We start from the raw sequence: 24,505 nt of genomic DNA, 5'->3' as shown, positions 1-24,505 counted from the left end.
AGAAATTGCAAGAAGACATTTATGATCTATACTCCCTGCACGTCCTCTCCCCCTTGAACACTAAGCATATAACCACTAGCTTCATACAGCAAAAATGCAGCTCTTTCGGCCCACAAGTCCTGTATCGTGCTACCTAAATGAACTTACTAAGTTGCACGGATCATCTCAAGAATTCTTTTTTGAGGGTCGCACTCAATGATCCCACAACTGGGAGACGTGTTAGGCGTAGGGGATGCCGTGGCGGACCTCAGAAACCCGTTTCTGGGCCATCAGGGTCGGGCCGCATTGGTCGTTCTCGCTTGGGCAGCAGCACCCAGGGCAGTGCCTGGCATATTGAAGGCGCTCAATAAACGTCTATCGTAAGAAGGTCAGTCAATCAATGCACAGTGTATGATTTTTCCGCTCCAGTTCCCCATTAGAGGGCGCGCTTCCAGGACCTCAATAAACGGCTTCTCTTTAGCAGGCGCACGCGCGCTCCTTCCAGGGCACACGGAACTCTGGGCTAAGGGACACAGCTGCCCCCGCTGCACACGCGCATCCGGAGGTGTAACCCATAAACCCCGCCGGCCTTCACTTTGCGCACGCGCCCTTTGGGGTAACTGCTCGCGGAGGTAGCGGTGCGTTTCCCGCCAGGCCAGGGGAGGCGTGACGCCAAGCGCAGCTTGATGACGACATTTCGGCGCGGGGTAGCCGAATGGCGGTCTCCGTCCCTTAGGCGGGCGACTTTATGGGTCCCACAGGTGAGTGGTTGGGGCCGCGTGCGGGACGGCCCCCGCGTTCCGGCCCCCCCCCCTTCCGGACCTCCGCCTAAGTCATTTCCGTTTCTACGCGAGCCGCAGGCCTCAGGCCCGGCGCCGGTAGCTGTGCCCCCGGCCGGGCGGGCAGGCTGGGAAGCCAAGGGCTCGGCTGTGCGCTCATGCCGTCTTCCTGGGCTGCGCACTCGTGCCACCTTCTCGCGCGCCTCGCACACCCGGTCCTGGTGGGTGCTTGGTTAACGTTCGTTGACGGGTTGGCGGAAGGAGAGATTCAAGTTAAAGTTGAGCCTTGGGCTCCACAGGCTGTGTGGGAGAAGAGCCGGGTGTGGATTCTCGCCTGACTCTTCCTCCCTGTGTGGACCGACCTTTGTGAGCCTCAGTTTCGTCTTCTGTAATATGGAGCTCCCATGCTCACTTAACAGCATACTTGTGAGCATACTCTGCTTCTCAGAGCGCAACCAAAGGGAGGCCTTGGCAGTAGTGTGATTTGCTTGGAATGACTGGCGATGCCTCTCTGAGAAGAAACCCCAACAGGATCCGAAGCAGCCATTGAAGAAAGTGGGTGTAAAGTGGCGGATGCAGGGAACACTTGGTACACAGCGGAGAACGGTGTGATGGACGAGCCAGGCTGTGGCAGCGTTAGAGAACAGGGCAGACGAGACACTGCCCTCTCTTGGAAATACTCCTTGTTTTGGTGCCTCTGGGCCTCAGTTCTTAAGCTGCTGCCTATGCAGGCTTCGTCTAAGAAGGAGGTGCTTCCACCTCATCATCTCTAAAGCTCTGCCCTTTGCAAACAGGCCAAGATTTTATTTACGCTGCTTTGATCCTTCTGCTTTGGTCATCTTAATCAGTGTTCTCCTGGCCACTTGGTTCAGGAGCAAAGTGTTTACATTTTCCTTGAAACTGAATTTGATAGCGGGTGCCTGGATGGCTCGGTTGGGCTTGATGGATTGATCACTCGTGGTTTTGGCTCTGGTCACGGTCTTGCTGTTCATGGGTTCAAGTGCAGAGCTTGCTTGGGATTCTCTCTTTCTCTCTCTCTCTCTCTCTCTGCCCCTCCTCTGCTCATGTGCTCTCTCTAAATAAATAAATAACCATTTAAAAAACACCTGAATTTGACAGCTAATATCAAGAATTGAAGAAAACCTGGAAGATGCTTATATTGCCAAGAAGCAGAGATGCACATCTCCCCTCAACTCCACTGCCTCACAGCCTCCTTGCATCTAGTCTTTCTCCATCCACATACACTTTCATTTGCCACCTCAGCACCTTTACTCTTGCTGTGGGCACAGCTGTGCCAGGAAAGCCATCATCAGTGGGACTCGGCAGGCTCCCTTCCTGTTCAAGTCTGGATATTTTCCGTTTCTGACCTGGGTGGTCAGAGAGAAGGGAATCTAAAGAGTTGCTCCTGATTTTCTGATGGCTTGTTCGAAAGCTTCCTCCAGCTTGCTCATCCCCTCCATTCATTCTCATAGAGCACGGGTGACATTCGGGAGATTCACCCACCTGTCTCTGTGGGAGATGTGTTAGGAGATGAGTATATTGGAGTCTTGGCTCTGCTGAGTGAGGGCAAGTGAGTTACCTCCTCTCTGCTGCTAGTTCTTTATCTGTATCGGCCCAGCAGGTTGTTGTGAGGAAGTATAGTCTGTTCTTGCTTAACAAACTTAGCAGCTTAAGACTGCGTCCATTTATTATCTCACAGTTCTATAGTCAAGTCCAGGAGGGCTTGGCTGGATTCTCTGCTTAGGATATCACAAGACTGAAATCAAGGTGTTGGTTGGCTTCGCTGTTACCTAGAGGCTCTCAGGAAAAATCTTTCCAAGCTTCTTCGAGTTGCTGGCAGAATCCACTTCCTTCGGGCCGCAGAACTAAGGTCCCCCATTTCCTTACTGGCTGGCAATGGGAACTGCTCCATATCTTAGGGTCCGCCCACTTGAGACTTCAATTGTATCTGCAGAATTCCTTCACAGGACCTGCATGAGCATTTGGTTGAATCGTGGAGGGCTATCTTTAAAATTCTGCCTCCCACTGAGTATTAAATGAGGAAATACGTGGAGGGTCCTTAGAACCAGGCGTGCCACACAGCAAGTGCTGTACAAGCTTTACAGATTCGCCACTGCGAACTCGGCTCTGAAGCTGGCCACCACGTACTGCATCAGAACAGCGTTTTTGTAAAACGTGAAACTTGGCAGCACAGGCTGTGCTGTAGTATAGTGTCGTGTGGCAGATGTTGAGATTTCGCCTTGGTTTTTTCACAGTGGTTTCCTAAGGTGGCCGTTTTCAACGTTCCCCAGGAGGCTGCTATGGCGTTCCCTCACCTGCAGCAGCCCAGCTTCCTCCTGGTAAGTGTCAGTTGCCCGCGTGAGGGTCAGTGAGATGATGGTTCTACAGCTGAGGGACTTGAGAGTCCTATCCACTGACTTGAACTTTGCACTGGTGGTTTTCTGAGGCGCATGTGAGGAAAAGCACGTTGGACTTGGGATTAGAATCCTTAGACTTGGCTCTGCCCCCTAATGGTGTAGGACCTTGGGTTTACTCAACCTCTGAGCCCTGTTTTTCTTATCTACAAGAGGAGCTTCTTACCTACAAGATAAGTTGATTCACATGCCATTTTTACTGCTTCCTGAGGTCTGGGGAGGAGCACGGGAAAGGATATACATCAGAATTTTCATGTCTTGTAAACCTTTACACATTTATGGGATATTCTAATAATCGTACTGTCATCCCTGGACAATGGAGGGGCAGGGACCCTGCTGTGCTGGGGGCAACCAGGACTGTACTCTAAGTATTAAACATGACACCAAGAAGTTAGGTGTGAGGCAGATAGCAGTGGTGAGGATTCCTAATTTCAGGTCCCAGAAGATACTTCTCGTAAACATTTATTCAGAAGGACATCCTTCCATGGTGCACCCTCTAGAGCCAACAGATGCAGTGCCTCTGGCATCGAGTGGGTAGAGACCAGGCATGCTGCTAACCTACCCACCCTCCGTGGCTGCAACAGCCCAGGTTTCCACCTCTGACTGAGACACCACCTTCATTTAGAGGTGGCTAAGGCCTTAGGTATCCTTGGGCAAAGCCCCCTTGGTTCACATTCCGATATTTTCTCCTGATCTTAATCCATACCCCATGACCTTGGGTAGATTTCCTTCATTCTTGTCCTGAATTTCCTAGCCTGTCCATCACCTTCATGATTAGTGTCAACATTTGGTTAAAGCTATCTATCATTTCTCACCTGCGTGCCTCGTTTCTTAAGATAGTGAGTTTCGTTGGTTTGTTACCTACTGAATAAAGGGTAGCTTGGTTAAGAGGCCTTCTGTCACTCTCATTTTGCTGGGCATCCTCACTGATGATCACAGTGGGGTCATCACAGGGGGTCGTCACATGGGAAATTTCCAGTTCACGTGTATACACTCAGTGAGTACCCTGTGGTCTCTGGGGGGTGTCCTACGCATAAGTAAGCATCCTCTTCTGGTTGTGGGACTGACCCTGGAGCTGACCCCCTGCTTATGGATTGTGTGGAAGTCACCTCGGTCATGCAAATGTGCAGTTCTCTGCTATAAGTGGGGATGCCTGACAGAGGGTGCAGGGAAGAAGCCTGAGAGTTGGCGATGTAGAGAGCCAAGGCGTCTCCTAGTCGTGTCCTTTAGGCCACTGACACAGGCACGAGGTGCCGGGGAACCAGGCCGGTGGTATGTCTGACTCCTACCTATCATTTGGATTTCTGTTTTGATTCGAGCCAGGATAACCGCAAAAGCCACCAAGTGAATATGCTCATGATCTTTTTGGTTTGTTCTATCTTCTAGGCTAGCCTGAAAGCTGACTCTGTAAATAAGCCTTTTGCACAGCGGTGCCAAGACTTGGTTAAAGTCATTGAGGATTTTCCAGCAAAGGTACAGCTGTGCTAGCATCTCCTTGGGGCATGTCTCATACTCGTTGAAAAACATTTTTTTTAAGTTTATTTATTTATTTTGAGAGAGAGAGAGAGAGAGAGAGACAGACAAACAGACAGACAGACAGACAGAAAGAATATCCCAAGCAGACTCCGTGCTGTCCAGGCAGAGCCCTGTGCAGGGCTTGATCCTGTGAACTGTGAGATCATGACCTGAGTGGAAATCAAGAGCCAGATGCCTAACCGACTGAGCCACCAGGCGCCCCTGAAAAATGTTCTTATATAAGCCCCTGATTCCTACCTCTGAGCATTGCCCTGGACAGAGGCTTGACCCAGTATTGTAACTGTCGCGTGTATGGACACATTTAAACATGTCAGCATGTAGGCCAGGGGTTCTCAGCCACAGGTGCTTCTGTCCTGCATGGGATACTTAGCACCGTCTGGAGACATTTTTGGTTGTCACACAGGGGAGGGTGCTACTGGCATCAAGTGGGTAGGGACCAAGTGTGCTAGTAAGTATTCCCAAATGCACAGGACAATCCCCGCCCCAACAAGGAAGCATCCAGCTCAAAAAGATTGAGAAACCCTGATGAAAATACTGAAAAGATACATTTAAATCACACCCAGAATTATCAAATAGTAGTGTAAGCCCAGGCAGCTGGCCTGGACAAGGATTCTCACCGATGATCACAGGAATGTCATCAGGGGTGGTCAGTGACTCCAGAAATTCCCAGTTCATGTGTACACACTCCATGAACAAGGTGGGCAGTTTGTGGCACGGGGCTGGACTGGGTGGGAGGCTCACGTGGCATGGAGCCCGGCAGTGGGCACCGGTCCTCAGCAAGCCTGCCCGCAGCCTCCCCTGCACACCCATTTCAGGAGCTGCACGCCATCTTCCCGTGGCTGGTAGAGAGCATTTTCGGCAGCCTGGACGGTGTCCTCGTTGGCTGGAACCTCCGCTGCTTACAGGGGCGAGTGAGCCCTGTGGAGTACAGCATTGCAATGGAGTTTCTAGACCCCGGGTAGGTAGGTTTGTCACCCGAGAGGGGCCGGATGTTTCCTCATGGTGATCCCATTCTTGAGGCACTGAATTTCTCAAAACTCAGAAACCGTCAAAGCAAGATGGTTTGCAGTTCGTTGCCCTGTTTTTGTTGTTTTAATTTCATCTCCAGTGGCCCAATGATGAAGTTGGTTTATAAGCTCCAGGCCGAAGACTATAAGTTTGACTTTCCGGTTTCCTACCTGCCTGTAAGTAAGCCGTGGGGTGAGAGCCGTGCTCGGGCAGAGCACCCTGCACAGCGGCTGCGGCCGTGGGGGAGGCGGGCAGGGCTTGAGGGGCTGCGGCAGTGGGCACGGCACCATGGTGTCTGCTCAGGGCCCGGGGGGCGTGGCACATAGAACTTCAGTGGCTAGTTTTTTTAAAGATCATTCCAAACTCTGCCCATGGGGAAGGCGCCACACTCCTGGTTTGTACCTGGCTGAGTGGCAGGCAGGGCCATGTGACCAGTTGCTGTTTTTCTGAGTCTCCGGTCCAGGGGGCAGAATTAAGGGATGACTTGTTCGGGGGGTTGAGGAGCAAAGAAGACGGGGAACATCAAGTGCTTGACAAGGCTCAGAAACTCAAACAGCTGCTGCCCTTGCTGTTTGCGGGTGTTCCTGAGGATGGCGTGAACAATTCTGAGTGGAGGCCCTCTTGCTCTGGTGCTACCCAGAGGACGGCACCACTCCCCCAGGCAGGGTCTGAGTGCCTGTGGCCTCCACCGCACCCCTCCCAAAGGCTGCACTGCATGGGGCGCCCTGCCAGAGCCTGTCCACAAGCCCAACACGCTCTCTCCGCAGGGCCCCGTGAAGGCATCCATCCAGGAGCGCGTGCTCCCCGACAGCCCCCTGTACCACAACAAGGTCCAGTTCCCCCCGACGGGGGGCCTCGGCCTGAACCTGGCCCTCAGTATCCTTTGTCAGTCCCCCAGGGGTGGGGAGGCCATGGGTGGCCAAGACGTCATGCTGAGGGTGGTCCAACAACCCCTGCCTGTTTGCCCCCTGACACTGCCGTCAGATCCGTTCGAGTACTACATGTTCTTCTTTGCGTTGAGCCTCATCACTCAAAAGGTACGAAAGGGATGCCCCTAAGCAGCTCTTTACCAAAGCCCCCATGAAGGGTGGGGGCTGTGGCCTAGGACTTTCTTTCTCTTCCGTCTCCACCTCATTTCTCCAGCTCCTCCTTTGCATCCTCCTCCAGCCTTCGCCCCTCAGGCCATTCTCACTTAGTGAGGATGACAGGCTGGTGGGCGGATTTGACAGGTCATGTGGGGTGACCTGGGTGCCTCGAGTGGTAGTCGGGAAGGCTTCCCACAGGAAGTGCTTACTGGGCATGGGCGCAGGGCACAGGTGCCCAGGAAGTTTGCTGTACATCATCTTCCCATGTGCCGAAAAGGACTGTGGGGTCTAGCCCCCTGTGGTGGGAACTTTGCTCCTGGCACTGCCCAAGGTGCTTGTGTTCGGGCCCTTGGGATATGGCCCATGTCCCAGGGCTCATGTGCAGTGATTTGAGCCCTGCAGTTGCTGGGGTTAGCAGCCAGGGTGGCACCCAGAGCTACACACCAATGCAGATTTGCTTTTCCAGCCACTCCCTGGGACTCTCCACATACGAACTTCAGACTGTGCCTATTTCATCCTCGTGGACAGATACCTGTCATGGTTCCTGCCCACAGAAGGCAGTGTGCTCCCCGCACTCTCCTCCAGTCCTGGGGGGCCCAACCCCTCACCCGCTCCCAGGTAAGGCTCTCTGGTTGCCCTGGCCCTTGGCCTGGGGTGGCCCAGCCCTGTGGCTAGCCTTTAAGGCCTGGTTCTTCCATGAGGGGGGGGTCTGGTCAGCGGGCATTGCTCATAGGGACAGTAGTGCCACTCTTTGTTCATGGTGTCCCAACTTTTCTTATGCCTGAGATCTCAACCCCAGCTGCCCTAGCACAGACTGGAGAGGAGGGTAAAGGAGGACATCTGTGTGGGTTTTCAGTGATTAGGTCCTGTGGCCACAAGGACGAGGGCTGGCTTTGGTCTGGGAGTGGGCTGGGTTCTGCCCACAGCAGCCCTCCCCACAAGTGCATCCAAGCCCCACACTGAAGCGGTGTGTTGCCAGGGCTGATTGATGACACTAGGCAGGTGGTGCTGGAGAGAAAGGGGCTGTGGGCAGGCCACAGCAGGGCTGACATGTGGAGGAATAAGAACAGGAAGAGTGTGTGTAGGCTGCAGGACCAGGTCTTGGCCTGAGCCAGAGGCCCTGGGGCAAAAAGCCTTTCGTGCCAGTCCAAGGCTGGGCTGTGGCTAGACCGTGCAGGACGGGAGCGTACAGCCAGCCTCAACTCGAGGGTGAACTGAGGCCTTGGCGGGGTGCATTTAGCCAGTGGCTCATTGGCCGCCTCTCCCCAGGAGACGCTCCTGACCTGGGAGCTGCCAGCTGTGCTCCTCACCCTCCTCAGTCTTGCTGGTGTACCTTCTTCCCTGGGAGGCAGGTTCAGGCCCACCCCACATCTGCTGACGTGTGCCGTGCTGTGACCCAGACCTCACATGTGTGCACAGATGTGCCCAAGGAGGGGGGATTGAAAAGAGGAGGTGGGGGCACGGAGGTGGGGAGAGGCTGCCCCGGCATCAGTAATGCTGCGGCCAAGAAGGACCAGGGCTGGCCGGGTTCACACCCTCTCAGAGGCAGGTTTCAGCTGCCCAGCTGTTCTCTGGGCCCGATTTTGTTGGCTTGTTTTAACATAGAATTTCAGACTTCTAGAAAACTTGCCGCAATAACAAAAAACTTTCATAAGTCCTTCACCTACGTTTCTGAATCATTTCATTCTTTATCTGTATGTGTTTTCCCTGGGCCATTTGAGTAAGTTATAAATGCACTGCCTGTTCCCTCTTAATGTCTTGAAGTGTATTTCCTAAGAGCCAGTGCATTCTCCTACACAGCCTCCTGCACTTCTATCCAAGTCAGGGAATTAATATTGCTACCCGGCTGCCATCTAATCCTCAAACCCCATTCGGGCTGCACTGTCTACCCCACTAATGTTTGCCACCTGGCTGGGATCTGGGGGAGGGTCACTCTCTGTGTGTGGTTGGCTCTGGTCCCCCTCCAGTCTGGAACACTCTCTCAGTCTTTCCCTGTTTCCTGACCTCAACACCTTTGAAGCGTGCAGCCTGGAGGTGTGCAGAATGCCCTTATCTTAAGTTCTCTGGTATTTCCTAGTGATTAGACCCAGCAGCCCGTGGAGTCTGTGTGCTTGCAACATTGTCTTGATCGCTGGGCCAAGGGGGTGTTGGCCAGGTTTTCCTACCATAAAATTAAATGGGTCCTTTGTGCCTAAATTAATTAACAAAAGGGATTTGTTGGGAAGATCTACTGAGACTCTGTAATTATCAGTGGTGTTCGTGTCCCTTGACGATCGTCAGCCAGATCAGTTATTAATTGGTTGGTTGCCAGATGATAGCTGTCTGGTTTCATCCTATAGTTATCAGTGGGCATTCTGTGGTAGGAAAGACTTTTCTTCCTGTCTGTTGATGGTGTGTATCGATATGGATTTGTATGGATTTGGGGGTCGTTCTATGATTCAACAAGTGGTAATGGTTACTGTTGCCAGTGATGTTGACGTTGAGATTGCCCCGGGTTGTGCCAGCGGGATCCCCTAACGAAGGCCTTTTCCTGTGTCTCCCTCAGAACACCAACCATGCCCTTCGCTTCTTATGGCCTCCACCACACCAGCCTCCTAAAGCGACACATCTCTCATCAGACATCTGTGAATGCAGACCCTGCCTCCCATGAGATCTGGAGGTCAGAAACTCTGCTTCAGGTGAGCGCGAGGAGGCTCTTCTCATCTTCTGTTTCAAAATAAACTGCCTGGCCACCTTCCACCCCCAGGGGCAGAGGCCTAAAGACTGTCCTCAGCCTGAAAGTGGTTCTGAATTGTTGGTGTTCTCCTGCTGTGGCGTGTGGGAATCAGACTAGAAGAAACGTGCCCATGTGTCTAACCTGTATGTCATTGGTAGTATTTTTCATCCCAGCGTCCCCTTTCCAAAGACTTTTGTCTTTCTCATGGTAATATGAGCGCTGCTCAGTTTCCATTGGATCCGTGTAAAAGCTTTCCCCACCTTCGACATTTTCAACCTGTTCCCACGTTGCTGGAGATGTTTCCTGTGATCACCATCATTTGGATATTAAACCCCTGCCCCGGTAGCGTTTTTGTTGTTGTTGCTTGGTTTTGTTTGTTTGTTTTATTTTAGGGAGAGAGCGCATGCACACGAGCAGGGGAAAGGGGCAGAGGGGGCGCAAGAGAGAATCTTAAGCAGGCCCCATTCTCAGCGCAGAGCCTGACACAGGGCTTGATCTCATGATTCGTGAGATCATGACCTGAGCCGAAATCAAGAGTCCAGTGCTTAACCAACTGAGCCACACAGGTGCCCCAGAGTTCAATAATGTTCTGTCACGTGGATATTCCCCTTTTTGTGTTTCTGTTCATCTACGGATGGCCACTTGGGTTGTTAGCACATGTTAGCTATTGTGAATAGCTGTTTCTACATGGATGTACAGATATCTCTTAGAGACTCTGATTTCGGTTCTTTGGGGTATATACCCTGAAGGGGAATTGCTGGGTCATATGATAGTTCTATTTAATACTTTAAGGAGCCGCCATACCATTCTCCACAGTGGCTGTACCATTTTATATTCCTGTCAGCGGTGCACGACCTTACCAATGCCCATCATTTTCTGTCTTTTAGTATAGCCATCCTCATGGATGTGAGGTGGTGTCTCCCTGTGGTTTTGATTTGCACCTCCCTCATGGTTGATGATTTGAGTATCTATTCATGTCCTTATCGGCCATTGGTATGTCTTTGGCGAAATGTCTGTTCAAGTCCTTTGCCCATTTTTTAATTGCGTGGCTTTATTTTTTTGTGGTTGAGTTTTAGGAGTTGTCTTTCTATTCTGGGTATCCGTTCTTTATCACATTCACGATTTGTAAATACTTTCCCCCATCCTGTGGGTGACCTTTGTCTGTGGATAATGTCTTCTGACGTGCAAAATATTTTTGAATTTTCATCAAGTCCAATTTGTCTGGTTTCTTTTGTTGCCTGTGCTTTTAGAGCTAGAAATCATAGCCCAGTCCAGTGTCCTGAAGCTTTCTGCCCACAGTTTTTGCTAAGAGTTTTAAGTCTTAGCTCTTACATGTATGCCTTTCATCCATTCTGAGTTATTTATTATTCATGGTGTGAAGTAAAGGTCCAGCTTTATTCTTTTGCATGTAGATACCCAGTTTTCCCAACACCATTGGTCGAAAAGAACTGCCCCTGGAATGGCTGTGATACCTTAGATGGAAACCATTTGACCATCCAGTGCTCTCTTGCAGGTTTTTGTTGAAATGTGGCTTCATCATTATTCCTTGGAGATGTACCAAAAAATGCAGTCCCCTCACGCCAAGGTAGGTTGCCACACTTTTTCATCCCCTCTGCTCTGGCCCTGGTGTGCCTGGTCCACCTGCTGCTTCTTGTCCTTGATCTCAGCTCGTTGTCAAGGGCTGGATGGTGGGAAGCAGAAACTCACCATCACCCCTTACTCTGATGCCGGACGGCAGGTGGGTTTCATTCTGGGGTGGGCTTGCACCCTGCGGGCTGGAGGCCTGTCCTCTCTGGGGTCCTCCCCATGCTATTTCCAGAGCCCCCTCCCTGGCAGCCGGAATGGCTGAGGTTGTGGTGCTCGTGCTCTGGGGCCAGGAGAGCTGCGGATGCCTCTGGGAGTCACATCCGGGCCTGTTCCCTCTGCTATCACAGCGTCTCCTGCTTTCCTGCTGAGGTGGCACCCGGCCGACTTCGCTCACCTTGGTGCCCGTACTGCCTTCCACCTCCTCCAGAGCATTGGCAGGCAGCCCTTTCTGCAGTGGGTGGGATCTGATGCCTCCCTGCATGCAGCCTGGCCTGTCTCCTCCTCTTTTTCCCTTCTCTTCCCTCACAGGGCAGCATGCTCATTTGCAGAGGCGTGAAGGCAGCTGTGTCCCTGGAACGTTCCCAGGGCCGGCAGCCTACTGGACTCGTCAGAGTACAACAGCTCTGTTCGCCTCTTATTAGGCAGGGTGGGCACCTAGGTTCACGCTCCATGAAACCGCCTGAAACGTGTGAACTGGGGCCTGTAACCAACTGTGTGATCTGTGGCTTCTGTGCACTTCTGTGTTTGCTCCTCAGACTTTGCTTTTGTCAACGCCAGACAGAATTCTTGAGAGATTCCTTACGAATTAACACTCTATAGCTAAAATTCACGAGGGTGGCCTGTGACCTTCCCTCTGTGATTCCAGCAAGTGGTGGTGGTTCTGCAAAGTGTTGGCAACCAGTTCTGCTTCTCTGCTGCCCTTCTGAGTACCCATTTGGGGAGCAGCCCCCAACCACTGCTCTCTTAAAGTGCAGAGTGACCCAAATCTCTGTCCTTGACATCACAGGGAACGGAGGGAAAGCCAGAACTCTGTCTTGGGCCTCTCACGTTACTAAGTGCTTGCCCTGCCATTGCTGCTTCCACAGTGGGCTGGCTGCATGTTCCTGGCTGGTGCACGGGGGTCAGGGGCCAGGCTTCCCCCTAGGGCCCTGGGGGCTCACTCAGCCCCTGTGCATGTGGCTTTTGCAGAGGCCGGGGCTGCTTTGCTGCATTGCCTTCCCATCTGCTCGTTCTGTCTTCTGAGCCAGGGGGAGCACATTCACTGTCATTTTTAGCAGATCTGCCAGTCACAGAGGTCCTCTAGGTTGTCTCCTGTGAGGATCCCGAGCCCTATACGAGGGAGGAGGGTGGGCCGTCCCTGCCGGAGCAGGGGAGCCTTCCCCTTCTTCCTCACGTTTGCTTCCTCTTGGCCAGACCGCAGGGCGGGGGAGAGCTGCTCAGAATGACTGGTAGTCAGGGGGCGACTGGGAAGCCCCCACCAGGTACCCATTGAGGTGTTTAGTTTTGTTTTGTTTTGTTTCCTATTTGTCTTTGCCTCCTATTGAGGCTGAAAGCAAAACCTAAGAAAACCTGGTGTGTGGGAAGGGGAGAAGGACAGCCATGGAGGTCTGCTTCACCTGAGGCTCCTTACCATTTACCCAGGCCTGTGCTGTGCCGTTTGGAAATCCTAGCCTTGGGGTCAGTTTTCCTGATGTGAAAGATGCAGGAAACGCAGCTCTGAGAGGTCCCATGGTGCGTCCATGCGTAGCCTGGGTCCGGAGCGTATGCTCGCTCCTTACAGCCCGGGCCTCTGCTCTGCCTCAGCTTACTGGGCAGGGAGGGCTTCAGGAGAGTCAGATGGTCGGTAAAGACCGCATATTCCTGCAGGACACTGTGGGGCCTGCACTGTGTTCCTGCAGGCTGGGCAGACCCCCAACAGGGGAACCATGTGCTCCCTGATTCCTCACTGAGAGCTGTCGCTGAGCCCGGGTCTGGCCCAGAGGAAGGCCATGAAGGGCAGACACCTCCTTGCTGTGCTGCTTCCTGCCCCTGCTCTGCGCATCTGTGGCTGTGCCTGTCTCCTCGAGGTCTGGCACATGCATTCTGACCTCTCCCGTGTGAAGCATGGTACGCGGTGGGAGGCATGGCCCTCCCAGGGCAGGATGTGTGCCAGGGCCGGCTCTGGGTTGTGCTTGGCTAAAGGGGACTGCTTGAGCAGGCCTTGTCGCTGCAGCGGGGCAGGGCAGAGGTGGGGTAGGGGTGGACAGCTTAAGCCAGCTCTGCTGTCATCCCCCATGGCCCAGGCTGTCCCAGCCTCAGGGTTCCAGCTGCCTCTGGGTGTGTGTGGCCATGACCAGATTCTGGGGGCCCGTCGGGACTGATGGAGGGCTCTGTGTGTCTGGAGTTGGGGAGTCCTGGTGAGGTACGAGAGGTGGGTCTCCCAGGATTCGAACCCATGAGTGTTCACGTTACCTTTAACGATTTCGGGAATGTGGGGTGTGGAAGGTGTCAGGCCTGGTGAGCTAAGCCTTGCTTGCCTCTGTGCCACCCTGGGAATCAGCCCCATTCAGGAGGGGTCGCTGATTGGATCTTTGACACCTAGGAACTGATCTCATCATATATCAGTTTGGTAAATTTCTTCTTGGGACAACACAGGGAAGTCCAATAAGTTACAAATTTTTCTTTCTTGAGCAAAGAGGTCTCCATCTGGAACTAGCTCCTCAAAAATTTCTCTTCTGAGCCTCGGGGCCTTCAGGGCCTTGGTGGCCATCAGTGTGTCCCAGCAAGACTCCTGGGATCCTGGTGGGCTCCAGTGTGCACACGCTGCACACAGAGCATTCAGGGTTGGGGGAGGGCAGGACCCTCTGGAAGGAAAGTGAGTCAGGCTGACCTCAGGGAGCTGGAGAGAACTTCAGGCCCCAGAGACATGAAGGAGGCTGCCCAAGTGACCTTGAGGGTCTGTCTGTCCCTCTGCCTGGCAGGTGGAAGAGCACCCCTTGGGCCTGGCTCTAGTCTGCCCACCAGGAAGGGCTCCGTCTGGGCGGCTGAGAGGGTGGTGTCCCATTGGTCTGAGGCTGCTGGGCTGTGATTGTTTGGATTGTCACTGACGTGCTTTTTGTTTTTGTTTTTGTTTTTTGTTTTCTCTCCTTACTTCTGGGCTCACTTTTGTCTTTCTCTCCCTGCTGTCCCCTCCCCGGTCTCTCCCCTCCTGTCCCCTGCCCTGTCCTCTGCCCTCCCTGCCTGTTCTTGGCTTCTCTGTTTTGTTGTCTCTCAGCTGGAGGTTCTGCACTACCGACTCAGTGTCTCCAGCGCCCTCCACAGCCCTGCCCAACCCAGCCTCCAGGCCCTCCACGCCTACCAAGTACTGGCCGCTCTCATATTGTTTTGTTTCACCCCTGCCCTGTGGTGTGAGCCATGGAGCGCATGGCAGTGCAGTGGTAAAGCGAGGGTCCGGCCGGGGGCCAACTGGGGTGATTCAGGCCAATTCCAAGCAGAGTGAGGCCAGTGTGTGTTGGCGATGGTGGCAGGCATCCGTCTTTAGCCTGGCTCAGCCCTCAGCTTGGTAGACTAGCCCGGGTTTGGGGTGTGGGGCCACCAGATCTGCCTGGCCAAGCCCCAAGCCAGTTGGAATGTGGTAGGCTCTTGGGAGTTGGTGACTTCTGTGCTTGGCCCTGGGTTGAGGGAGCGGAAACAGTGTGGCCTTCGCAGTGGCCTGACTCACCTGGCTTTGCGGGCCTGGTACCTAGGAACTGACTGAGCCCAGGGAAGCCCCAAGGCTCATGGTGGCATGGTCTGTCAATCCCAAGCCTGTGTGAGGCCAAGGGGCAGGGAGGACAAGGGCTTCGTCCCCTAGCCTGGAGAGGCTGTTGGTCCTTGAGCATGCTGGGGCCTGGCCTCTTGTGGACTTTTGTGCTCCCACAGAGGTAGGCGAGAGCAAGAGAGGGCCTCACGGAGACTGGTCTGCTTTAGGCAGAGATGACCAGTGCGGACGGATTTGAAGTCTTGAGGTCGGTAGATGGAGTGCAGGACTACAGGCTGTTTCAGGGTAGATGGAGTCTGGTAGTTCATGGATTCACGAGATGAATGTCAGGAAGTTTGGGCAGAAAGCATGCATGTAGATCCCATGCTCGAGGCCAGGGGTCTGTCCAGTTCCCCCTCAGTGGGAGCACACCACATTTAACCTGATATTTGAGCACAAGATAAGAAATCACGTTTGCTGGGATGGGGTGGTGAGTGCGCACAGGGTTCCCACTCAGAAGCAGCAGCCACAGGGAAGAGGGAAGAGAATGATCCAGAAGGGCCAGCAGGGGCGGGTTTAGCACAGAAGTGGTACCACTCCAGCATGTGTTGGGGAAGGGCTCACTTGGCCGAGAGCAGTATCCCTGGAGAAAAGTGCACAGCAGGAGGGGTGAGAGCCCTCCCCCCACCCACCATGGGAAGGGTTGCTGAGCTGAGAAGGGCTGGGCCCGGTGAGAAATGCCACTGGCTTTGGGAAAGTGTCCCTAACGGCCATGCGGGTGGAGGAGGCCCACTTACAGCAGCGGTGGCTGGATTCCTGTGGGGATTTGGCTCTCGAAGGGGGGGGGGGGGGGGGGGAGGGGGAGAAAGGTTTGGCTTCTGTCCAGAGGGAAGATAGATAGCCCAAGGAGCTTCCCGGTTCAGTGCAAATGCTCTGTCCTCCGCTAGGGAGATGGTGGGTGGGTCGGCGAGGGGCCAGGAATGAGAAAGGGGGAGGCTCCTGGGGGGAGTCACAGCCTGGCAACAGTGCCCTCTGATCCTCCGTTACTGTGAAAATATCTTACGTTTTTTTTGTTGTTCAAATGATGCAAGTTCATCGCTTAAGCTTACAGATAAGCAGAAGAAAATCTCCTCCTGAAGCCCCGTAGCTTCCCCCCGCAGTCATATCGAGTCGTGTGGTGTGTTGCCTAGGCCTGTGGAGACAGATCCATGGCAAGGAGAGCGGAGAAGGCAGTGCCGCGGGCAGTGGTGGGGCTGTGACTGGGTGCCCGGGCTGTGCCAGGAGGCACGGCTTGTGCCAGCCTCAACGTTGCTCAGGATTTGGACTAGGCTGCCAAAAGCTGTCTCGAGGTTGTGGGGGTCCCAGAGGCCTGGGGGGTGAGTGTGGGGAGAGGAGCGCGTCCGGGCACCCCAGAGCTGGGAGCCGGAGGCAGCGTATCCTGCCGGTGCCGTCCTCTGCCACTCTGGAGACTCCATCCTGTATTCCGTCACAGAAGAGCCAGCGGACAGGCTTTCCTCTCGGGGCTGGGTCTTAAAGATCCTACCTGAACCTTGTGAATGAGAATTTCACCTGAGAAGATAGAAAGCACTCTTGTCTTGTGCTGACGGCAGGGCTGTTAGCAATAGAGGAAGGGCCACCCTGCGCCAAGCCCCAGCTGGCTGTGTCCAGGACAGGAAGTGGATGGAAGGGTGAGGGTTACAGCAGGAGAAGGAATTTGGGAGTGTTTGTCCCTGAAAAAGGAAGCCATGGGCCCCAGCGAGCTGTCTTCATATACCTGGGAGGCAGGCAGGAGACCCTGAGTCCGGATCCAGGGTGGGATACTGGCCTGCCTTGCCCCCTGCTCCTCCTCTGGCTGGCCAGGAGTTGGGGGGGGACCCCTGAGGACTTGGCCGGGCAGCAATGACCCGAGTCAACCGCAGAGGGTGCAAGAAGCGGTTGGAAGCACACAGGGAAGCATTCAGGTCTGCTTTAGCAAAGCCGTCCCGCCCTGCCTGCGTGCTTTTAGCGGGTCTCAGAGCTGGCATGCGAGGTCTGTCTGCTGCGGGCCAGGCCCAGGGAGGGCCCTGTGGGTGGCCCACACATCCTGTCGGGGAGAAGCGGTCCTGGGCGGGACATACATGGCCAGGCCTGGGGGCCCCACCCTGGGACCAGTCTGGGTCCTGACACAGCTCCCCCTCAACCTCAGGAGTCGTTCACACCCACGGAGGAGCACGTGTTGGTGGTGCGCCTGCTGCTAAAGCATCTGCACGCCTTTTCCAACAGCCTGAAGCCTGAGCAGGTCTCTCCCTCCACCCACTCTCACGCCACCAGTCCCCTGGAGGAGTTCAAACGGTGGGTACAGGGCATGCACAGGCCTCCTGTGTCCCTGGCTGCCACTGCCTCCTACTGCACATACTTGTTGCCCACAGTAACCTATCCTTAGGGCATGGGGTCGGCCTGTGAGGCGTCTGCAGGGTGGGGCAGGTGGGAAATCACCTTGACCCCTCCTGGGTCTGTTTCCCGATGCCTCCTCTGGCTCCACAGGCGGGTGGGGGCTGCCTGGCTGCCACGGCCTTTCCTTCCAGGCCTGCCGTCTTCAGTAGAAAGAGCCAGGCTGGCCAGAAAGAGGCCCCATCTTGTTGCCCTGTCTTGTCCCCTCCTCCCCAGTGTGGGCAGAGTGGAAGATCTACATTGACCGCACTCAGAATGCCCAGGAAAGCCGATGGGCTGGGAGTGCCTTCACTGCAAAGTGGCTCATTTGTCATGGGAGACTGAGCTCTGTGCTGCACCCTCCCCCTCCTCTTCCCCTCTGCTCCCCCAGTCCTTCTGTCAAAAGGGCCAGGACGGTGGCCTGACTCCTAGGCCAACTGGGGCCAGCAGAGCAGGTGACTTGTGTGTGGTGACCCAAGCAGAGGTGGTCACAGGAGCCATACTAGGTCAACCGCTTGTGTGCTGTGTGTCCTTGGGACATTCCCTAATCTCTCTGAACTTTGGTTTCTTTGTGAAAAATGGGGCCCAAAATAGGAGGCCTTGCCTTCAGGGGTGCCCAGTGTTCACCCCGGCAGAGCTGGCCCTTGGAACCAGGAGCCACTTGGCTCACCTATGAGGGGACCCTCTCCTCGCCTCCCCTCCCCTGCAGGGCCGCCGTCCCGAGGTTTGTCCAGCAGAAACTCTACCTTTTCCTGCAGCACTGCTTTGGCCACTGGCCCCTGGATGCGTCCTTCAGAGCCGTGAGTGTCAGCCCCATCTTGCTTTCTTTGTCTTTGCCCTCTGTGCCTGATGAGGGAGGTCCCGTGGGGCGGATGCAGGAAGGAATCAGCTATTGCCGCAGAGGGTCACATTGGTGGGTCACGTTGTTCTGCTCATTTGAGTTTTCAGAGCCAACCCCCAGGTACAGAAAAGCTGTCTGCCCTGACCTGGAACCCAGTGGGTCCACGCTGGGTGGGTTCCCAGCCCCACTGAGCCTCACAGGCTCCGCTCCCTCAGCTGGGGAAAGCACTCCTGTGTTCCACACGTTCCACACTCGCTTCCGAAGGGCTGGCACGAGGGTTACATATCCTAAGGGTTAAAACTAATGTAACGTTGTGTGTCAGCTATCTGCAGATTAAAAAAATCATTTTAATTAAAGATGAAAAAAGAAACATCATAGGGGATGCGGAGTTCCCTCCTGCTCCCTCTCGGAGTGGCGGGTGGGAAGAGAACGTGGGAACACCTCCAGGAGAACCGAAGCCCCACGGTTAGGATCACCCCCTCCTCATTGAGCTGCCTGCCGGGAGCTGAGCTCCAGGCCACCCAAGGATCTGGACCAAAGCCCCAGCCCCACAGCCCAGCAGAATGCCAGCCTCCAGGCCCTCAGGGCACACGTGTCCCACCAGGTCCTGGAGATGTGGCTGAGCTACCTACAGCCCTGGAGGTATGCACCTGAGAAGCAGGCTCAGAGCAGCGACTGCCAGGCCCGGTGTGTGTCGGAGAGATGGTGAGCCCCGGCCCGTTGTCCTCCCTAGGGGGACCTGCTTCCAGGTGGGGCACAGGCCCTTCCCTCCTTGACTGTGCTTTGTTGTCTGGGCCCTGGGCTTGATCTCCCACAGAAACAGCTGGTGACCCCTCTGTGCTGTCCCCTTGCCGTTGACTGTCTCCCCTCAGATGTATGTTTGCACTCGCCCCCAAGCACCCGTCGACCCGTCTTCACTAGTGTTCTGCATAGCAGCCACCACCGCCTCCCCTCCCGCCCTCACGGCCACCCCCCCAGCCTCCGCCAGCGCCTCCTCTCCACGACTGCTTTCCTTGTGCTCCTTCTGGTGCCCGGGCCAGCCTCTGCTGCGGAGGCTTTGGCCCTCTCGGGAAGGGCCGCATCCTACAGAGGATTGCGCCATCTATAGGAGGCCTAGGTCTTCCCTGCCTCCCTTGTGCCTCCTCCCTTGCCCCCACCCCTGGTCCCTCAGCCACGATGAGGTCGTGGCAGGGGAGAACCTGGAACCCAAGGAAGAGAGCGCTAGTGAAGCGGGGGCATAGACTGGTGTAGTCCTGCCTCCAGTGGGAGTTCTGGGCCCTGATGCACTGCCTGGTCCCCAGGGCACCCTTTGTGCAGGAGAATCTGCTGATGTACACCAAGCTTTTTGTGGGCTTCCTGAGCCGCGCGCTCCGCACCGACCTGGTCAGCCCCAAGAACGCGCTCATGGTATTCCGAGTGGCCAAAGTCTTTGCCCAGCCCAACCTGGCTGAAATGATCCAGAAAGGTAAGCCCTCAGCCAGAGGGAAGCAGCACTTAGAGAGGGCCCCACGGACCCTGCATGTGCCTCACGGGCTCGCGGTGGGCTGGCAGAGGTGCCACGGGGACTCCTGGTGCACGGTGGCGGGGTGGACGTTGGAGCCTAGCGGCATCCTGCCTTCCCTGTGGCACGCGTGCCGGGCGGGAGCTGCGGGGGTGCTGGGCGGGGGAAGCAGAGCTCAGAGCTGTGTCTCCCTGGTGACTCTTGGTGGCATCAGAAAGCAGTCTTGGCCCGTGTCGTGTCTTAGATGGCTTTATCGGGTGTTGGCTTCTCTGGTTTTCTTTTGTGCATGTCGGCCTTCCTGTTGAGACTGGTGGGGGCTCAGGAACATTAGGAGTCGGGCCCCTGTGCCACTCGGTCCCTATCCCTCGGAAGCCTCAGCGGCACCCAGGAAGCCAGCCAGCGGCTACTGGCTGTTTGGTGCCATGGAAGCTGAAGCCAGAGTCGGGTTCTGCTTTCCAGGGGAACAGCTGTTCCTGGAGCCAGAACTCGTCATCCCACACCGCCAGCACCGACTCTTCACAGCTCCCACTTTCACCGGCAGCTTCCTGTCCTCGTGGCCCCCAGCCGTCACAGACGCCTCCTTCAAGGTGAAGAGCCACGTTTACAGCCTGGAGGGCCAGGACTGCAAGTACACGCCAATGTTCGGGCCCGAGGTGCGGACGCTGGTGAGTTGGGGCTCCCCCAGGCCACACGGCCGTCCCGAAGCCGTGGCAACAGCAGGGCCAGGGAGAGCACACGTGTTGTACGGAAGGAGGAAGGTTGGGTGTTGGTGGACGCTGCCGTACCTTGGCTTTTTTTCTTTTTTCAGTGCGGTCTACGTTTTTTCTGATGATAAAGGCAGCACTTGCTAGAAAGTTTTCACATTTAGAATACGGGCGTCTTGGGGGCGCCTGGTGGCTCAGTGAGTTAAGTGTCTGACTTTGGTTCAGGTCATGATCTCAGGGCTCCTGAGTTTGAGCCCCACATCGGGCTCTGTGCTGACAACTGGAGCCTGGAGCCTGCTTTGGATTCTGTGTCTCCCTCTCTCTCTGCCCCTCCCCTGCTCACAGTCTGCCTCCGTGTCTCTCCAAAGGAAATACACACACACACACACACACACACACACACACACACACACACGTAGAATATGCACATCTTAGTCTTGAAAGACCCTGGCCTCCTCCTGGCCTGCTGGGGGCCCCCAGGTCCGCCTGCCAGCCTGTTTGGTGGCTGGGTGGCGTGCGGTGGCACCACCCGAGCTGGCTGACCTGCCCCCATGCCCCGCAGGTCTTGCGCCTGGCTCAGCTCATCACGCAGGCGAAGCAGACTGCCAAGTCCATCTCTGACCAGTGCGGGGAGAGCACGGCTGGCCGCCCCTTTCTGTCGTGGCTGGGCTTCTGCTCCACAGACACGAACGGCTCCTACGCAGCCAACGACCTGGACGAGATGGGGCAGGACAGTGTCCGCAAGACAGACGAGTACCTGGAGAAGGCCCTGGAGTACCTGTGCCAGATGTTCCGAGTACGAGCCGGGGGAGCTGTCCCCTTCCTGGCGTTCGGTCCCGCGGCCCTCATCCCCTGCCCAGCCCGTGGGAGATACAGCCCGTGCCCACGATGTCACGTCTGGGCCCCCTTGCTGTCGCCGTTAGAGGCCCAGGGGGGCCAGTCTCCTCCCTTCACCCCGAGAGTGAAGGCAGGTAGCAGGAAGCGGCACTGCCTCCTCACGGGGCTTCCTCCCTCACAGCTCAGCGAGGCTCAGCTCACCCAGCTCACGCTTGCCTTGGGGACAACTCAAGATGAGAATGGGAAGAAGCAGCTCCCAGACTGCGTCGTGGGGGAGGACGGGCTCATCCTCACGCCCCTGGGCCGGGTACCAGGTAAGGGCCACACCCCGGAGGGCTCCGCTCTCCTGGCGGCGTGGCCGTGGCTCCCGCTGGCCGAGCCTCCGAGCCCTGTTGTCCCGGCAGGCCCGGCAGCGGAGACCGCACCTGTGAGGCGTCGCAGAGGTGTGTTCGCAGGGCTGCTCGCACGGCCCAGGTTTCACCCGGGGCTCGCCTCCTTTGCTGCTTCTAGATCATCAATGGGCTGCGAAGGTTTGACATCGAGTACCAGGGTGACTCAGAGCTGCAGCCCATCCGGAGCTATGAGATCGCCAGCCTGGTCCGCGTGCTCTTCCGGCTGTCCTCCGCCATCAACCGCAGGGTGAGTGCACGCGGGAGGGCCGCCCCCGCCTCTGGTCCTGCCACCCTCGGGGAGAGGCCGGGGCAGCGTGCGGCCCTGCCCGCGCCCACTCCCCGTGCCTCTGTCTCTGCCCAGTTTGCAGGCCCGATGGCAGCCCTGTGTTCCCGTGCCGACTTCCTCGGCAGCTTTTGTCGGTACCACCTCACGGAGCCCGGGCTGGCAGACAGGCACCTGCTGAGCCCGGTGGCACGAGGGTGTGCGGCCCGCCGTCCCCGGGGCCCTAGGCTCAGCCTGCGCTTCCTGGGCAGCTACCGGACGCTGCTCTCGCTGCTTCTGGCCTTCTTCGTGGCCTCCCTGTTCTGTATTGGGCCCCTCCCTTGCGCCCTGCTCCTCGTGCTGGGCTACCTCCTCTACGCTGTGGCCATGACGCTGCTCACCGAGCGCAGCAAGCTGCACCATCTCTGACCTCAGGCCGGGTGCCGATGCAGGGCCGCCAGCAAGAGGCCCACACAGCCTCTCCCTCGAGCCTGAGAGGCCACCTCCGAGCTAGGGGGCCACTTTCCTGCAGCCACGGAGCCATGCCACGCGTAAGAGGAGATGAAACCGGAAGGGTGTGGTCCAGGCTTGCCAAGGAAGGGAGTGACATCAAAGGGCCTGTTAGTGTCACAGGACGGTGCCGGACCCAGCCACTCGGTCCTCCCTGCTTCCCTCAGCCACAGGCCCTGCAGTGAAATGGGCCTCCAGGCCTTTCTCCAACCTGACGCCCCAGGGTCTAGCTGTGTGAGGCCTGGGAGGCAGTGCTGCCCAGGAGGGGCCTCGCCATCCTTAAGGTTGGCAAGGTGGCGTGCCTCTCCTCTCCCTGCCGACAGCAGGACGGTCCCTCAGTGTCTGGTTCCAGAGAAGATTCCAAAACCCTAGAGGTTCCTGAGAAAGTTAGAGGATGGTTCTCTGATTCCTAACTTTAAGCCTAGATTTTGCCATCGCATTTGGCAAGGTGAGGGTCATTCTTCACGCATTGCCAGCAATTCTGGGGCTGGGCCCTACAGCTCCACTTTCTAGAAGAAAAGATCCTCCAGGAGCACAGATGCTCAGTGGGACAGTGCTTCACCTCTGGCTCCCTCCTGGCCCCCAAGCCATTAAGCACGTTGCTTGGTGGCAGCCCAGCGTCACTGCCTCATCCGGGACAGGCTCGCTTGTCCCATGGGCAGAGGGGATGTGGCTGGGCCATGGGAGTTGGGCATCGTCTGGTGCTGCAACCAAAGATGGTCAAAGGCATTGTTTGTACCTTCAGTAAAATCGAGTGCAAAGACACTAACTTTTTGATGACATTTGAATGTTCATACTACACAGCAATTTCATGTTCTCTGTCGAAAGTCATCCCCACAGGGTCTCAATCTCAAGCACACGCATTCATCTTACAGGGGACGCACCAGAGAGAACATCTCAACGACGATTTTAAACCAAACCTTTGTTTTGGGTGTTTTGGATTTTTTTAAGTTTCCAAACTAAATGTTGAGCTTTGTATTTTGATGTGAACTCAGAATAATGGCATTCTGGGGCCTGTGACCAAAAAACAAACCAAGTTTGTAACTGACCGCAGATCTGAATAAAGCAGTTTTTGCTCCCGAGTCTCGTGGTCCCAGGGCTCAGCCTCCAGCGCGGTCGTCTGCACAGGTCTCCCAAACAGCTGGGGTTGGCAGAGACCACTGAGGGCACCATTGTCCTTCCCAGGGGGACGGTGGGTTTGTTTACAGCAGCAACAGACCAAGGCAGCCATAAACCCCTAAGTGGCCATGATGGGAGAGGGCAGGCCTCCGAGAGCTCTGGGAACCAGGCCCAGAGTTGGCCTCAGCCAGCATGGGCCCTGAACTGTATCTAAGCTGGGAGAATTTTTTTTTAAGTTTTTACTTAGTAGAATCCCAAACAGGCTCAACGCTGTCAGCACAGAGCCCCACGTGGGGCTCGAACCCACGAACCACGAGATCATGACCTGAGCCAAAATCAAGAGTGGGTCACTTAACTGAGCCACGCAGGGGCCCCTATGCTGGGAGAATTTTGCCTTCTACTCAGGGCGTCAGGGGTGGCCTTAATACAAAAAGCTGGCAACCCCAGGATGTGAGTCCAATTTCCTGTGACTCCAGGAAGCTCCGAGGGTTGTGTGTGCAGCTGGGAACCGAACCGTGCACCTTCCGGCCCCACATGAGTGTCTCTGGGGTGCTTGGCCAGGCGTGAGTGTTAATGTCCTCCTGTCCCTGGGCAGGATTGTTGCTTTTGTCAAATTCGATGGAAGTAAGATAGTATTTCTTTTTTTTTTTTTTTAATTTTTTTAATGTTTTTTATTTATTTTTGAGACAGAGAGAGACAGAGCATGAACGGGGGAGGGGCAGAGAGAGAGGGAGACACAGAATCGGAAACAGGCTCCAGGCTCTGAGCCATCAGCCCAGAGCCCGACGCGGGGCTCGAACTCACGGACCGCGAGATGGTGACCTGGCTGAAGTCGGACGCTTAACCGACTGAGCCACCCAGGCGCCCCAAGATAGTATTTCTACAAGTTGGACGTGAACAGATGAGTGAGTGACTTTTGTTCCCAGACTCATTCAGTCAAGAAAAGCGATACGAACACACGGAGATGATGGTGTGGGGTCAGATCTCAGTGGCGCCGTTTCCCCGGCACACCTCCCTCATAGCTCCCCCTGACGGTGTCCACCCTGCCCACAAGGATGGGTGTCCCCGTGACCCTTCACTTTCCCATGGCTTCCCTCATCCACATTTC

General features: G+C 55.8%; 1 protein-coding gene across 2 annotated transcripts; it reads left to right on the top strand.

The window, feature by feature from the left end:
* The first annotated feature begins 589 nt into the window (after nt 1–589).
* Nucleotides 590–23,360, top strand: LOC124519832 (sphingomyelin phosphodiesterase 4-like). Of its 2 annotated transcripts, XM_047090264.1 has the most exons (20): nt 590–740; nt 3,014–3,097; nt 4,559–4,645; nt 5,524–5,666; nt 5,817–5,892; nt 6,484–6,592; nt 6,701–6,753; nt 7,268–7,419; nt 9,347–9,479; nt 11,031–11,102; nt 14,358–14,444; nt 17,008–17,153; nt 17,941–18,031; nt 18,677–18,777; nt 19,374–19,537; nt 20,033–20,238; nt 20,840–21,073; nt 21,296–21,421; nt 21,625–21,753; nt 21,868–23,360. In XM_047090264.1, exons 1-20 carry the CDS (start codon nt 666–668, stop codon nt 22,195–22,197), a joined length of 2,598 nt encoding a protein of 865 aa, XP_046946220.1. In that variant the 5' UTR covers nt 590–665; the 3' UTR covers nt 22,198–23,360. The 2 variants fall into 2 exon arrangements, with proteins under 2 accessions (XP_046946220.1, XP_046946221.1); XM_047090265.1 differs by lacking the exon at nt 14,358–14,444 and having other exon boundaries at nt 591–740.
* Nucleotides 23,361–24,505: the final 1,145 nt, after the last annotated feature.

The sequence above is a fragment of the Lynx rufus genome, unplaced genomic scaffold, assembly GCF_022079265.1.
Source record: "Lynx rufus isolate CCGP_SWC_20201006 ecotype Redwood Valley unplaced genomic scaffold, mLynRuf1.p SCAF_29, whole genome shotgun sequence".
NCBI classification, from domain to species: Eukaryota; Metazoa; Chordata; class Mammalia; order Carnivora; family Felidae; genus Lynx; species Lynx rufus.
This window is presented reverse-complemented; position numbering and strand designations above follow the sequence as displayed.

Excerpts from the sequence above, each read along its gene's own strand:
- LOC124519832 (XM_047090264.1), top strand. The coding sequence starts at position 666 with ATGACGACATTTCGGCGCGGGGTAGCCGAATGGCGGTCTCCGTCCCTT. Across the intron at positions 19,538-20,032 it reads GGCTGAAATGATCCAGAAAG|GGGAACAGCTGTTCCTGGAG; the intron begins GTAAGCCCTCAG and ends TCTGCTTTCCAG. Across the intron at positions 20,239-20,839 it reads GGCCCGAGGTGCGGACGCTG|GTCTTGCGCCTGGCTCAGCT; the intron begins GTGAGTTGGGGC and ends CATGCCCCGCAG.